Genomic DNA, 15412 nt, shown 5'->3' on the forward strand with positions numbered 1-15412 from the left:
CGTGAATGGAAGAAATATGCCGGTATGTATTTTTTTTTTTTTGTAATGTCAATGAAATGTTTATTCGTAACACAAACTGTAAAATACAAAATATGCCTTCCTTCAAGAGGTACACAAACAACAAAAGGAAACAATGCACAATAGCGTATCGGAAAAGAACCGGAGCACGTCGCGCGGCTCAGTTGGCGGCCTGCTGGGCCTGACGGCGCAGCAGCACGTAGATCTTCTCCTTGATCCAGTCCTTGTTGTTGGGCTGGTACGTCTGCGTGTCGGCGCGGTACCTGAACGACAAAAGTTCAGTGCAAGTGCCATAAAGTTCCACCCTGGTTACACATGGATTTGAGAGAATTCTTCTTCTTCATTTTTTTTTTGTCTTGCCACCCATAGGCCTGACATATAAAGAAGACGGGCAGTTGTTGTCACATGTACTTGCTAGAAATTCCTGCAGGTCCTTCAATGTTGCTGTTAGCCTCCCTGACCAGTTTTTAATCATGTCATTATGCCATATTTGGCTGTCTTTGCTGTGCCCCATGGTATATTTAATGTCTTGGAAATTCTTTTGTACCCTTCTCCTGACTGATACCTTTGAAGAGTGAGATTCTTCTGATGCTGTTGTGGCAGCTCTCTCCAGAAAACACTTTTTTTTAAAACTCATGAACAACATTAGCCTTGAAAATAAATGGCTCACGAGATGATTTGATTTAATTAAAATAAAATAAAAATGCACTCAAAGTGCGCATGTACATAATCGTACAATGAAGACTCTATTACCATCCACTTGCAACCCAGGCTAAACTGAGCTCCAAAGCCTGTCACTTCAGTATACTTCCTTGACACCAAATCTTCAAACTGCCACCACTTCCTAGTAGCGAGGGCTTTGGCACCATCTTGTGGCATCTTAACGCGTTTCACAAAAACTGCAATTAGGTGAGTTTTTCAACAAATAGCTTGATAAGTGTCCCCCCCCCCCCCCCAAAAAAATGTGTCGAGGTGAATTTGTGAACCGTGAGTTGGCGGGGGATTGGCGTACTTACACCAGGCAGCTGAGGTCCGCCAGGTCGTCAATGAAGTCAAAGAGCTGGCTGATGTCGTACGTGATGGACGGACTGTTGGGGTTCATCCTCTTCAGATGCTCTTCGTACATCTTGCACACACCTTTTGTACGAGACACAAAGCTTTTACTGCAATTCACCCAAATTATGTGGACAGTGAACCCCTTTTGATTGTGTTACAGAGGTGAAAATCTGGGATGGAGACTATTAAAACAAACAAACTTTTTTCAAATAGTTTTACTACCTCCGCACACTTAAACATACTTTTTAAACACTTGAGCTAAAAAATTAAATTGCAAGCATAAAATGTACAGAAAATACTGTACCTATTGTAACCGCGTACAGTTACGTATAGCAAAAATATGCAAGTCATTGACGCCCACCCGAAAAGGTTTGTAATCGCATACAAAGCACTTTTCCCCCCCCCCCATTAGACAAGGCTATGGCCTTGCTTAATGATCCACCTCCCCTAACATGGTTACGCGACCACAAGATGGTGCCAGAGCAATATTTTTACATTACACAACAGCGAATAGGTGGGATTTTCAGTGAATAAAAAAAAAAAAGTGTTATAGCAGGTGTGCGAACGATGAACGGCGATTGACTGGGGGCAATACTGCATAAAACTCCAGAAATATAGCCACATCATCTTTCTGTGCAGTACAACAATGACAGCGACTTTACCTTCCATGCACTCGTTGACGGACTCGTAGTCTGCATACGTTCTTCCCTCAGGCCTCTTAGTAGGTTGCACTAGCAGGATGGTGTGAGACTATAGACAGGATTTAACCATTTGTTTATCAGTCAAAGGTTGTCACACACAGTTGATAAAAAGACGCTTCATGGAGACTGAAAATTGACTTTTTGAATGTTTGTATGCAACTCGCTGGGTCTTCGGAGGGCCTTCCCACTCATCAAGTGTGAACTAAACTGGAAATCTTTAGTTAGCTGCCTATTTGAATTTCTACACCACTGTGAAATAATCACAGACATGTTATAAAGACACCTGGGAACTGTTTTAAATTGTTCACAAAAAATATATATATATTTTTCCTCCCCTTCAAGTCAGAAATGGACATGTGATGGTCATTACACATTGCATTGTTTGTTGTATATGTATTTATTTGATTGATTGTATTTGCTTCGTTTTACTCGTGTCTGCAACCAGGTCGGCATTGCAAATGAGAATCCGTTCTCAATTGCCTCACCCGGACATATAAAGGTTAAATAAAATAAAAGAATAAATTCAACGGTACAAGTTGGCAGCCATTTATTTTAGCTACATGACGTACAAAATGGAATAAATCGATGACTTGGCAAACATTCACAACTAAAATGACTTTCTGTGAAGAACATTATCATTATTAGTATTTTACAAAAACTTGGAAAGGCGCAGAATAAGGGAGTCATCAGCTGTTAATTCACCAATGTCTGCGCCTCGCTTCCCCGTGTTTATTGCTAACTTTTAGCCGACGGCTAACAAGCACCGCCGACTTTACTCCTTCAAAATACGCAATAAAAACACAGCTCCGCGCAACATGTTCGCGGCCACCACGAGAAACGAAAGCTCTCCTGATGAGGAACCCACCTACCATGCTTTAAACGTGGATTGGGTTTGAGTTTGTGAAGGTTCTTGTCGATCCCTGTCGCGTTTCTGCCGCTGCTGCTTGGACGAGTTGACCTCAGAACCGGAAGCACAATCAATCTACCCCCAAAAATGTGAATTTTGTGAATTATGTTATGAGATTCAATTACGTTTTAACTTTAACATTATGTTGAAGTGTGTTAATATTTTAAATTCTGAATGAGTATAAGAAGGTGAGCACATCTTTGAGTGCCTTAACGCCATCATTGACAACAACGATTTGACTTCTGAACCACAAGCACAATGTAAAAGAAAAGAAAACTTGACTCGAGTACCCTCTGAATTTTTTATTTATTATTTTGAAAGAATTTTTTTTTTTTTACATATTTAATTTCTTAAATATGTATGGGGGGAAAATATGTTCAATGTTTTTTTGTCTTAAGGCCACTTGTGTTGCCGTGGTTCGAGGAAGTAGTCGACATCCACAGCTATTAGCTGTTACAATTTGAATTATTACTCGGTTTTATTGAATACATTTTAAAAAATCGTTTATTAAACTGTTTAACGTCTTTTAAGACAGTGCCTTTGGCCTTTTGGGTAGAAACGGGTACGCTAGGTCTAGTGCGGAACCAAACCCGGAAGCTAAATCCGAGGGAGGCAAGATTTTGACAGCACAACCCGGAAGTAGGCTGAGAGAACAGGAAGAACAAAGAAAGGAAAGTACCCCTCACTCAAAGCCCCAATTGAACGTACTCAGTGTGTCCACAACGCCCAATTCGTTCGCCTCCGTTTGTTGACGGTAAGTTGGAATTATTTAAAGCCCTCTACTAGAGAAAGGCATTCACACGGAGTCTTTATATATGCTAATGTTTGCCAGCCAGCGCGGGCGGCCGCTGGTGCTTATTCTTGTCCCGCTATGTCATTGTTGCTAACTAACTAGCTGGCATTAGCGACTCTGTTAAGTGACAAACACTCCAGGCTTCCAAATTTGTTCAATATTGTTTGTGGCAAATATTTTATCGTTGTGGTGATGTGTCGCCAAGTAATGTAATTCTGATGTGGAAAAATCCAATTAGGGCTGGGTTGGTTCTTAAATGGGCTTAAAATAAAATCGAATTCCCCCCACACTCACCCTCGTTTAGAGATCACGCAAATGTCACTGGCATTGAAAATAAATGTTGCTTTGATTTTAATGTTTCTCATTTTCGGATTTGCTTTATTGTGTAAAAAAAAAAAAAAAAAACACGAAAACGAAAATAGATGTTTAAATAAAAAATAGCACGAAATAGTGTAAAAACAATAAAATAATTTAAATAGTGTTATTACTATAGGTTGGGACAAAAAAATAGAACAACAACAACTGCGTGCAGGTTCAGCTAGTCGTGCTTATCGAAGCTGTCTACTCATTTCCTATATTCTTGGTAATTTACCAGTTGCTTTCTGCTTTCTACTGTAAAGTACTAACTCGCTACCATCATCACTATTACTAAGGCCCGGTACACACACAAAGACAATTGGACTGTCTTTGTCCCGATTCTGTGTTGTTTTTTTCCTATTAAACATACAACTTTGTTCTCTTTCCAGCTATATTGTCCTGAAATTGCTAAAATTATGACTTCATTGTCATATAATCTGCGACTGTTCTCCTCAAATTGTCATTATTTAGTCTTTTTTGGTGTGGTCCGAATACTTCCTTTCGGCACTTCCTCATGCTTGTCACCGCTTAAATGTCCACCGTCAGTGTTAATGATCGGTGAAACGGTCGTCACGGGTCACCGTTGGTGCAATCTTTCTGTCATTGTGTCTTCTATCAGGGCAGCAACAACCACTTTGTCCTGTTTTGCCGCGCATGTGAGGGCCAGTGTCGGCAGGTTGCAACATGGCCAACAACGAGCAAGATGTGGAAAACAACGCGGTGAGTGCCAAACAGACGGAAAACGATTGCGCAATACAGACTTGCAACATGTGTGAGCAAGTGTGTCAGTCTGTGCGCATGCATCCGTCCATCCGTCCCTCTCTGGAAAATGATTTCTTAATGGAGACTTATAACGTGCGTGTACATTAAGGTGTGGTTGTGCTTGCACAGTCAAAGTCAACCTTATAACCACCATGCTGGAGTTATCTTATTAATTGTATCACTGCTTGAACATAAACACACAGTCATGCACAAAAGTTCTCTTCGTGTTTATTTGTTTGGGCACGACTGCTTGTACTTCAGCCAGTGTTATACTCTGCTCCATTTCGCCGCATGTATTTTAGGAGTTGGACGATTACGAGACAATATATAGTCTTCTGTGAGCCTAAAGTATGTGTGTTCTTAAACTTCAAAGACAGTTCAGCTATTTGTTGTTTTGTCATGAGCCGCTTCATGTGGATTTATGTATCTTGTGTTTTCAGAACCAACAGGAGGCCAACGGTGGCACCGAGCAGCACCAAGGAGACGGGACCACCGGAGTTCGGTCCAGAGGGGGGTCAGGTGGTCTGGAGCAGAACGGCCAGGCCCCCTCCGCCAGACCCGCCCCCCACGTTGCCGAGGCCGACGAGGAGGACGATGAGGAGCTGACGCTGAAGTACGGCGCCAAGCACGTCATCATGCTCTTCGTCCCCGTGACGCTGTGCATGGTCGTCGTCGTGGCGACCATCAAGTCGGTCAGCTTCTACACGCAGAATGACGGACAGAGGCTGTGAGTGGACGACGACCGGGCAGGCCACTTGGTGGCGCCATTGCAGCATTTCATATACTATCCCAGGCGTTGTCAAACTTTGCAGGTGCAGGGGAGAAATATTTTCAAGGACATCCTCATAATTCTAATGCCAGTTAAACATAAATACCATGTGCACCCCGAAATGCTGTAGCAATTCAAAAGTAGCCTATTCGCCAGAACAAAGTCAGGTTTTTTTTTTTTTTTTTTTGTATTGCTATGAGAGTTAAGTAAGATCTTTTTTTTAAGACAAATAATTCCAATCTTTTACAATAACGTACATATTTTATCTGGATGAAAAGTCGTAATCTTACGTGAATTAAGTCGTAATTTCCCAAGATAATGTCGATGTATTATAGTCTACTGATGTCAAAGGTAAACGAGGGAAGAAAGTCAAGTTAATTTTCAAAATACAACTTTATTCCAGAAATATTAGGTCTTTCATTATGGAAAACATGCCGTTATTCTCTGTAAAAAATGGCAATATATTCTTTAAATTTTTTTTTTAAAAAAACAGCTTTCTAGAAAATGAACTTTATTCCAGTAGTATTACGGCCTTTGTAATCTAAGACAAATATTACTGTACTCCTGACAAAGTGCACCTTTTGTCCAAGAAAAAAAAATGCACAAAAAATATTACTTTACTCCTGTTATTTTACACCTTTTGTTTCCAAAATATTACTTTGGTGAAAATAAAAATACAAATTTCTAGACAAAAATACTTTATTCCTGTAATATGCCCCCCCCCCCCCCCCCCCCCCAAAATACCTTACTCCTGTCAAAATGTGTTTTCTTTCAGTGAGAAAAATTACTTTATTCCTGTAATGGTATACCCCAAAATTGTAACAAAATAAATAAATAAATACATGAAAAATTATAGGGGAAAAAATACTCAGAATAATGCACATTTTTGTTCCAAAAGAAATTACTTTATTCCTGTAATATGCCCATTTCTAAAAATAAATAAATATAAAAATACTACCTTATTCCTTTTAAAAGTATACATTTTGTTTAAAAAGAAAAAAAGAACCTTGTTCCAGTGATAATACACCCTCTGTTCTAGAAAAACATAATGACTTTACTTGAGCAAAGATACACCTTTTGTTCTAGAAAATAAAAAGACTATTTCTGTAATAATATACGGACTGAGAGCTGACATCTTCAGCTCATGTTGTCTTTTTGTTGCGTTTGTGTTATTATGCACCGGTCAGGATCTACACGCCGTTTCCGGAGGATACGGACACGGTGGGCCAGCGGGCGCTGAACTCCATCCTCAATGCCACCATCATGATCACCGTCATCATCGTCATGACGCTGGTGCTGGTGCTGCTCTACAAGTACCGCTGCTATAGGGTGCGTCACGCCCGCCCGTTGGCCTCTTTCACACTGAGACGCAATGAAACGCCAGCATCGTTTTACGCAGAACCCAGCGAAATTGTGCGCTTTCACACAGCGGTGCGGCACCCCCACAAGAATGTGAATCTTGCACAATTAAGACCTTTTTTCGGTACAAAAAATAAATAAATAAATTTCTCGTAATAACGGTACAGTTTTATTTCCTAAAAATCACATTTCTCTCAGCAAATTATCTTTTTTCTCTGCTTCATTTTCACTTTTGTTTCTTACAAAATTGTGACTTTTTAAATGTAAAATAGTTACTTTTTTTCTTGTTAAAGTACTCACGTAAATTACTTTTTTTTTTAACCATAGACTTATTTTGTCATACTACAATTTTTCTCATGAGGACTTTTTAAAGTACAACTTTATTCTTGTATATTTTTTTTCGCTAAAATCATGCCTTTTTTTCCCCTCAGTTCAATTTTATTCTATAATACCCCCCCCCCACACACACACACAAAATGGCTTGTTTCTCCTTTAAATTTAGAAATGTTTTTCCTTGTAAAATTGACTTTCTTGTAATGTTGTTCTCCTAAAACAAAAGTAAACTAAAATAATAGTAAAGTTCCCCTCCATAAAAGTCACACTTGTCAAATTTCAGCTATATTGTCCTTAAATTGAGAGGGTTTTTTTTTTTGCTTCTTCCAAAATGATGACAACTAACACGTGCTGTGTCATCACCATTCATACCAAACAGCGTCATAAAAACTGAATTAAACTATTAAAAAGTTTTTGCAAAATAGCCCAAGCAGAACTGTTTAAAAAAAAAAGAAAGAAAGAAAGAAAAGTCAGACAGAAACAATACGGCAGTAGAAGTGAACGTCTGGTATTAAACCTTGACTTGTTTTTCCGTAGGTGATCCAAGGTTGGCTCTTCATCTCCTCTCTGCTCCTGCTCTTCTTCTTCTCTTACATCTACCTCAAGTAAGCGCCCTCTCCATCTCCTTCCACCCCTCACCACTCCCCTTTTTATCTTATTTCCTGGGCCTGTGTGCGCCGCCAGGGAGGTGTTCAAGACCTACAACGTGGCCATGGACTACCTGACGCTGGCGGTCATTGTGTGGAACTTCGGTGTGGTGGGCATGATTTGCATCCACTGGAAGGGGCCACTGCGTCTCCAGCAGGCCTACCTCATCATGATCAGCGCGCTAATGGCGCTGGTCTTCATCAAGTACCTACCCGAGTGGACCGCCTGGCTCATACTCGCCGTCATATCCGTCTACGGTGAGCACGATCCGCCTCGTACCCCCCCCCCCCCCCCCCCGCCGAGACATTCTTACCACCCCTGGTCTCGTTTCCGTTTTTGCGTTCAGATCTGTTGGCAGTGCTGTGTCCCAAAGGCCCCCTGAGGATCTTGGTGGAGACGGCTCAGGAGAGGAACGAGCCCATTTTTCCTGCCCTCATCTACTCATGTACGGTCATTTCTGACACCTGCAGACACCTCAGTCGTCCGAGAGCCATACTAGATTTATGAAAAATTATGACATTAACAAAGATTATTTTGAGCATTTCTTTTTTTAAACATATCCTGTGATTTGCCCAGAAATGTACTTTCTAAAATGCCCTAAGATGCCACACGATGGCGCCAAAGTTATGTTGAAATACAAGAAGAAAAAACAAGCCGTCGAGGAGGTGCTAAGTTTAGCCTGGGTTGGTACAGAGAGTTATTGCCTAATGTGCATTGTTTATGTGGATTTTGGGTGCATTTTTTTTCCAAAAGGAAATCGTCTGTAAGTCATTGGTTTTTAAGGGTACTGGTTTAAGATTATTTTTAAATGATAAATTATTTTGGGGTCAGTTTGTGGTATTTACATTTTATATACTAATATAAAATTTGCAGAGGTGTCAATAACTATTTATTTATTTAACTATTTGTGGCAGGGCTCAGTCCCAATTATAATAGTTTTTTGTTTTCCTCTCTCTTTCTTAACAGCTCCTCTACTCTAAATTGCCCGTAGGTGTGAATGGTTGTTTGTTTGTATGTGCCATGCGATTGGCTGGCAACCGGTTCAGGGTGTACGCCGCCTCTCGCCCGAAGATCGCTGGGATAGGCTCCAGCACGCCCGCGAACCTTGTAAGGAGAAGCGGCTCAGAAAATGGATGGACGGATGGATGATAACACACATGCGTACTTGTTTTTCCATGTAACAACCCCAGAATGCATATCATACATGTTTTTGGCATGTGGGAAGAAGCCACATAAACACAGGAAGAACACGCGGGACCCCACATTAGAAGCGTCTGTGCAATCTTGCTGTGAGCCAGCACGGCTAACCACACTGGCGTCTTAGAAATAAAGCAAGAAGAATGTGAATTTGTCCTCCTCCCGCAGCGACCATGGTGTGGCTCGTCAACATGGCCGACACGGACCCGGGGCCCAAGAGGAGCCCAGCTGAAGCGACGTCGTCTCAGCCCGTGCCTCAAGAAGGTGAGTGAAGGCTCGGCTCCCAACGGCACGCGTCAAGTGTTTTGGCCCGACGTGCTAACTCAGGCCCGTGTGCAGCGGTGGGGTCGCCGTCCGGTCTGTCGGGGGACGACGGCGGCTTCACGCCGTCCTGGGTGAGCCAACAGGAACACCAGCTGGGGCCCATACAGTCCACCGAGGACACTCGGCAAGAGATCCAGCAGATGCCCTCGGACCGTCCGCCCGTTGAGGATGACGATGAGGAGCGTGAGTGGAATCTTATCTTTTTATTACAGCAAAATATTAATAGATTACATGCGAACACTCAAAATTACATGATAATCTGATGATATATGACCGAGAGATACTGTAACAATTTAAAATTAAGTATGTTGTGTTTACATCGCTACAAAATCTGGATCAGATCCGTATTACACACTTTTTTGACATTTTGTCACTGTCTGCGCAAGAGGTGCGAAGGACACAGGGCGGTCTGGAGAAGGGGCCCTAAGGACAAGAGGCGGTAGAAGGATGATGCGGGTTGCGGCGGGGCCAATGAGTTGTGAAAAAAGACGCTAGAGACACGGTGCTAAGGACGAGGGGCAGAAAGGGCAAGGGGTGGTCGGGAAAAGACATGGGGCATGAGGTCGTATAGACGAGTGGCGCCAGAGATGAGGCGCAGTCAGGAAAAGGGGCGCTAATGACGAGGCGGCGGAGGAGCGGTCTGGACAATGCGGGCGGGGGGGCACATGCCGAGGTCACGTGTGCCCTGCTATGTCCTAGGCGGTGTGAAGCTTGGCCTGGGAGACTTCATCTTCTACAGCATGCTGGTGGGAAAAGCCTCAGCCGCCGCCAGCGGCGACTGGAACACTACTCTGGCCTGCTTCGTGGCCATCCTCATTGTGAGTCGCCGCTAAGTCGCACTCCACCCCGGCGGCGCCGTTGTAAATAAGCTGCCTGCCGGCTTGACGTAAACCCCCCCACCCCCCTTGTGTGGCGTGTGGTTTTTCCTCTCGCAGGGCTTGTGTCTGACGCTGCTGCTGCTGGCCATCTTCAAGAAGGCGCTGCCCGCGCTGCCCATCTCCATCTTCTTTGGCCTGGTCTTCTACTTTGCCACCGACAACCTGGTGCGCCCCTTCATGGACCAGCTGGCGCTGTACCAGTTCTACATTTAGTAGGAGTAGCTTCCTTTTCCTGATGGGAAAAACTCCCTCGCGACAGGATGGTATGACTCGTTTTCTCCAGCTGAGAGGGAAAGAGAAGGGCGTTCCTCGTTTTTTTTTGTTTTTTTTTTAAAAAAGACTTTTTTTTTGTTTTGTTTTTTAAATCCAACTCCTGTCTCAGGCACAGCAACGCAAAACTCTTATTGACTCTCAGCGAGAGTGATTTTCCACCTTTTTAATTTATGCCGGGACGGAGCCTTCCCGGTTCTTCGACTACCGGGGCAGCAGGTGCCTTGCTCAGGGACACCAGGAAGTCGGTTTCAACGACGCGACCGCCAAGCTGTCCACTTCGCTCCTGCCGAAGAACACCACGATCTTCAATAGAAGCGTTCAAATCCCGCGGCCCCTTTCTCGTTGCCTTTAAAAGCTGGCATTTTGACACTTCTTCCCCTATCTCGTCTGTCTGGGAAGTCAGCACAGAGGACGGGGGTACAAAGTCGCCCTGGGAATTTTCCAGCTTAGCAGTTGGTAGTATTAGCGCTGTTAGAGAGAGGGTATCGTACTGCAAAGTTTGTCGCTGTTTGGACGCATTTTCTGCCGTTTTTCTGTGTTGCTGTTCTATATAAAGTGACATGGAATGGGTATTGGGGGGTACCAAAAACAAAACAAAAAAAGTGTGCTCTGTGTAGAAATGAAAGGCAAATAAATTCCGTATCTTGTGTTCCGGCTCCAATGCGGCAATTTTGCGGGCTTTTGACGTGAAAAGCGTGACTGGCCGCAGCGAGACGGAATTTATTCCAGATCTTCTCTTCCAACTCCAATGCAGCAGTTTTTCCCGGATCTCTGCGTGAAAGCTAACGCAGTCAGGTGCTGATGGCCTGAGCTGCACCGAGTTCAGTGTCCTCCTCAGGATGCCCTTACGCACTACATCACACTTCCAGACCAAGAGACATGAAAGATTTGAACAGCTTATATGAATATGAATAATAATAACTAGTGATGAGTACAACACCATGTCATCTCCTTTCTTCTCATACACTTTTTTTTTTAAAATGTTTTTTTGACAAACTGTTTGGGCTGACATGCCCTTTAACATTTGTCTTTTTTGCAAGTTCAACTGTGTCCAATTGTTTTTTAAATAAACAAAGAAAATGAATGAATGCAGTTCTTTGTTTACACCTTCCAATCAATGTGGGACTCTTTATGTAAACTTTGAAGACGTTCTTATCGAAACCTTAATCTTCCGGACTTTTGAAAGCCATTCTTGAGTTAAATATGCCCACTTTTTTAAAGAGTTTTAAAAGGCATTTTCGGGGACTTGTTTTATGTAGAATATGTCAATTTTTGTATAAACCTCAATTTCCAGGACTTTTTGAAGCCATTTAAAGTTGTATGTCAATTTCCAGGTGTTTTTCCAAGGCATTTTGTCTAATACTTCCATTTTCAAAACAATGAAGGCATTTTTTTTCAATGTAAATTTTGTAGGACTTTTGGAAGCCTTGATTAGTTAAATTTGCCACAAGGCTTTTTTATGTGGAATTGTTCAGTTTTCAGGACTTTGAAGGCAATTTTACATACCACACGTCCGATTTCATTAGCATGTATGTCGGGGATAATTCCGAGCGGCGTCTCCGGGCCTCGGCATCACCCATTATAGATCCACTAATGGGATTAGCGTGTCAGGGAAGAACAAGGAGGATATTAGACGAGAATAATCGCCTGCGCGGCAACAGTCGCCGAGGCGGAAGACTGCAAAACGGAGCGGACGTTGACGACGATGTCCCAGGACAAGCTGGAGAGCCTGATTCGCCGCATGGAGGAGACTCTGTCCGAGATGGAGCAGCTGAAGGCGCACTGCGGCCGGCAGAACGACGAGCTGAGCCAGCTGGTGGTGGAGCTCCGACGGGAGAACCAGGAGCTGGTGGAAAAGTACGGACAGCTGGCCGGAGACATGCGCGAGGCCCGGGAGCTCATCGACCAGCTCCAGGACACCAAGTACGCCTTCAACGCCAAGGAGCGCCAGGCCCACAAACTCAGCCGACAGCTCTGAAGCACTCGAAGCGGACGTCGACGGCGTTTAGAACGGAAAGAGAAAAGCCGCGGACTCCCGAGAAGACTCTTTCATTACTAGAAGATGGGCGCGAGCCGGTTTTATCTGTAGCCGTCTGGCAAAGCTAAAAATACGGCGTGATCCCGCGCACAAGCCGAGCGGATTGCGATGAAGGAAAAAGTCTCGAATCTGGCAGAACGCAGAATGGAATAAAGTTGTTCAATTCCAAGGTTTGTTCTTCTCTTTGCAGCGATGCACAATTACTGACCCAAAACAAAATCGTCTATGTACAAAAAACATTTGGAATTTGTATCGACCAAAAAAATACAAATTCTGAACTTTTGCTAACCCTCATTTTTAAAATGATGGTACTGTACACCAAAACACCACTGTATCGTGATACTTTACATAAAAATATCATTTCATTGTAATACTTTATCACTAGCTTGATACTCGCACAAAGATATCGCTGTATTGTAATACTTTACACCAAAAATATCATTATCGAATGCTAAAATATCCATGTATCATGATACCGTGCATCAAAATATCACTTTGTGGTGCTACTTGGATCACAGTATGATGATACTTGACACCAAAATATCACTCTTAATATTTTATGCCAAAAATATTGCTATACCGATACTGGATACAAATATATAAATATTACTATTTTGTTCCTTTACACTAAAATATTGCTGTACGGTGCTACTTTACATCAAAATATCACCGTATTGTGATACTTTGAAATCACTATCTTGGTACTTTACAGCAAAAATATAGCTGTATTGTATTATGAAACCACACCAAAATATCGCTGTATCGTGATACTTTATGGTTTATATCAAAACATTGCTGTATTGAGACTTTACTCCAAAATATCACTGTAGTGTGATACTTGCTGGCCATACTTTACACCGGAATATTGCCGTGTCGCGATACTTAATGTGTTTTCTCCTCTTTTAATGCATGGATAGAAATCTTTTTCGGAGAACCAAAGTCAACTCTTTCAACTCTCTCCACACGAATGCCATGTAACCAAAGTTGCTGACGGTTGAATATCGCGCTATACAATCAACGGGGGTATAAAAAGCCTCCTTGACATTGTGTGCTATAATCACGCGCCACCACTGGCTTCTGCGTGGGAGGCTTGACACTCGCAAACGTTGGCCCCAAGTCACCTCCCCCCCCACCCCCCCCCCCCCCCCCCCAAAAAAAAAAAAGGTTTTTTTGGCGGTGAGCGTGGTTTTTAAGCATTCTGCAGAGAAGTGCATGGCGTAAACACACAACACACACAGACACACACACACGTATAAATAAGCATGTACACACACAAACGTGGTTTGGACTGGTCACACTGGTAATGATCCCGTGAAGAAGGTCTCACTCCTCTCCGAACGGCCGCCAGGACAAAATGTAACATTATACTTTACAGCCAATGTTTATTTATACACAACCGCTCATTGGGTATCTTTTTCTGTGTGTGTTTTTTTCAAGAGTAAAGGGTGTACACTCGCCATTTCCTCTTTAAAATTCCCAAATAATCCTGTTTATCTGTTATTTTTGTGCACGTTTGGACCAAAGTCCACAGCGAAATTCCCTGAGATGTGCCGTTCCTTAGGCCTTCCTTTCATTTTATGGAAAACTGCTAATTAAAGGCCTTATTTAAGGTTTAATGTTGCTTAAGCATAAACGCAAAACCATATATTCTCTTTGGGAAGCCTTTAAAACACACACGCACGCACACCAACATGCCCGTAAACTAGATTCTGAGCTTTTAATCAAGACACGGAAAACACTTCGTTGTCACAAATTGGGACATGAGCAAATTTACAGCGTTAACTGAAAAAATACAATCAAAAATGTATTATATATTTATTTTTAAATTTATATTTCAAAATGGAATTTTTACAAATGAATTAAAAATATTTTGTTTATTTTCTAGTCATAAAAAAGCCCAAAGTTTATTTAAAAAAAATGTTTATTATGTTAGAATTTAGCAAAAAAGGTACAAAATAAGTATAGAGGAATTATTGTTGCTTCCCCAAAAACGCATAGACTATTTAATAATTTCATTACAAATATTTTTTTTAATTATAAAATATGTTTCAGTATTAACAATTATAATTTTGTGTATTGTTTTTTAAAAGCCAAATATTTAAGTGGCACAAATGTAAAAATGTACAAGTAGTGTGTAGAGAATGTTTCAAAAAGGTACAAAAAGAGTAAACCGAAATAAATATCGCTTACCCCAAAATGCTTTGAATGTTTTAAAAATTAAAAATCTTTCAAAATAATTGTATGTCTTTCATTATTTCTAAAGCCAAAAAGGCAGTTGATCATTCCAGAATATATATATACAGTGGGTACGGAAAGTTTTCAGATCCCTTAAATTTGTCACTCTTTGCAGCCATTTGTTAAAATCATTGAAGTTCGTTTTTTTCCCCCTCATTGATATACACACAGCACCCCATATTGACAGAACAAAACAACGGAAATGTTGAAATTTTTGCTGATTTATTAAAAAAGAAAAACTGAAATATCACACACCTTGCTGTGACACTCACATATTTAACTCTGGTGCTGTCCATTTCTTCTGATCATCCTTAAAGTGGTTCTACACCTTCACTGGAGTCCTGCTGTGTTTGATTATACTGATTGGACTTGATTAGGAAAGCCTTACACCTGTCTATATAAGACCTTACCGCTCACAGTGCATGTCAGAGCAAATGAGAATCATGAGGTCCAAGGAACTGCCTGAAGAGCTCAGAGACAGAATTGTGGCAAGGCACAGATCTGGCCAAGGTTAAAAAAAAATTCTGCTGCACGTAAGGTTCCTAGGAGCACAGTGGCCTCCATAATCCTGAAATGGAAGACGTTTGGGACGACCAGAACCCTTCCTAGAGCTGGCCGTCCGGCCAAACTGAGCAATCGGAGGAGAAGAGCCTTGATGAGAGAGGTAAAGAACCCAAAGATCACTGTGGCTGAGCTCCAGCGATGCAGTCGGGAGATGGGAGAAAGTTCTAGAAAGTCAACCATCACTGCAGCCCTCCACCAGT

At 42.1% G+C, this 15412-nt stretch overlaps 2 protein-coding genes across 3 annotated transcripts; one reads left to right on the forward strand and one right to left on the reverse strand.

Annotated features, from left to right (window-relative positions):
• Positions 1-25: 25 nt before the first annotated feature.
• Positions 26-2801, reverse strand: LOC133487391 (enhancer of rudimentary homolog). The gene is made up of 4 exons (XM_061793850.1): positions 2645-2801; positions 1737-1824; positions 1035-1155; positions 26-281 (listed from the first exon to the last, which is right to left on the reverse strand). Exons 1-4 carry the CDS (start codon positions 2645-2647, stop codon positions 179-181), a joined length of 315 nt encoding a protein of 104 aa, XP_061649834.1. The 5' UTR covers positions 2648-2801; the 3' UTR covers positions 26-178.
• Positions 2802-3279: 478 nt separating this feature from the next.
• On the forward strand, positions 3280-11459 carry psen1 (presenilin 1). 2 transcript variants are annotated; one of them, XM_061793848.1, is made up of 11 exons: positions 3280-3436; positions 4452-4552; positions 5035-5321; positions 6551-6692; positions 7593-7660; positions 7740-7960; positions 8050-8148; positions 9069-9164; positions 9240-9407; positions 9924-10042; positions 10160-11459. In XM_061793848.1, exons 2-11 carry the CDS (start codon positions 4517-4519, stop codon positions 10313-10315), a joined length of 1392 nt encoding a protein of 463 aa, XP_061649832.1. In that variant the 5' UTR covers positions 3280-3436; positions 4452-4516; the 3' UTR covers positions 10316-11459. The 2 variants fall into 2 exon arrangements, with proteins under 2 accessions (XP_061649832.1, XP_061649833.1); XM_061793849.1 differs by lacking the exon at positions 9924-10042 and having other exon boundaries at positions 11070-11459.
• The last annotated feature ends 3953 nt before the right edge of the window (positions 11460-15412 follow it).

Source organism: Phyllopteryx taeniolatus, chromosome 13, assembly GCF_024500385.1.
Source record: "Phyllopteryx taeniolatus isolate TA_2022b chromosome 13, UOR_Ptae_1.2, whole genome shotgun sequence".
Lineage (NCBI taxonomy): Eukaryota > Metazoa > Chordata > Actinopteri > Syngnathiformes > Syngnathidae > Phyllopteryx > Phyllopteryx taeniolatus.

Bases quoted from the DNA above. Each gene is read 5' to 3' on its own strand.
- LOC133487391 (XM_061793850.1), bottom strand. The intron at 1,156-1,736 runs GTAAAGTCGCTG...CTCGTACAAAAG, and splicing joins CGTCAACGAGTGCATGGAAG to GTGTGTGCAAGATGTACGAA. The intron at 282-1,034 runs GTAAGTACGCCA...TTTGTCGTTCAG, and splicing joins GCGGACCTCAGCTGCCTGGT to GTACCGCGCCGACACGCAGA.
- psen1 (XM_061793848.1), top strand. From the start codon at position 4,517: ATGGCCAACAACGAGCAAGATGTGGAAAACAACGCG. The intron at 7,661-7,739 runs GTAAGCGCCCTC...GTGCGCCGCCAG, and splicing joins TTCTCTTACATCTACCTCAA to GGAGGTGTTCAAGACCTACA. The intron at 9,165-9,239 runs GTGAGTGAAGGC...GCCCGTGTGCAG, and splicing joins TCAGCCCGTGCCTCAAGAAG to CGGTGGGGTCGCCGTCCGGT.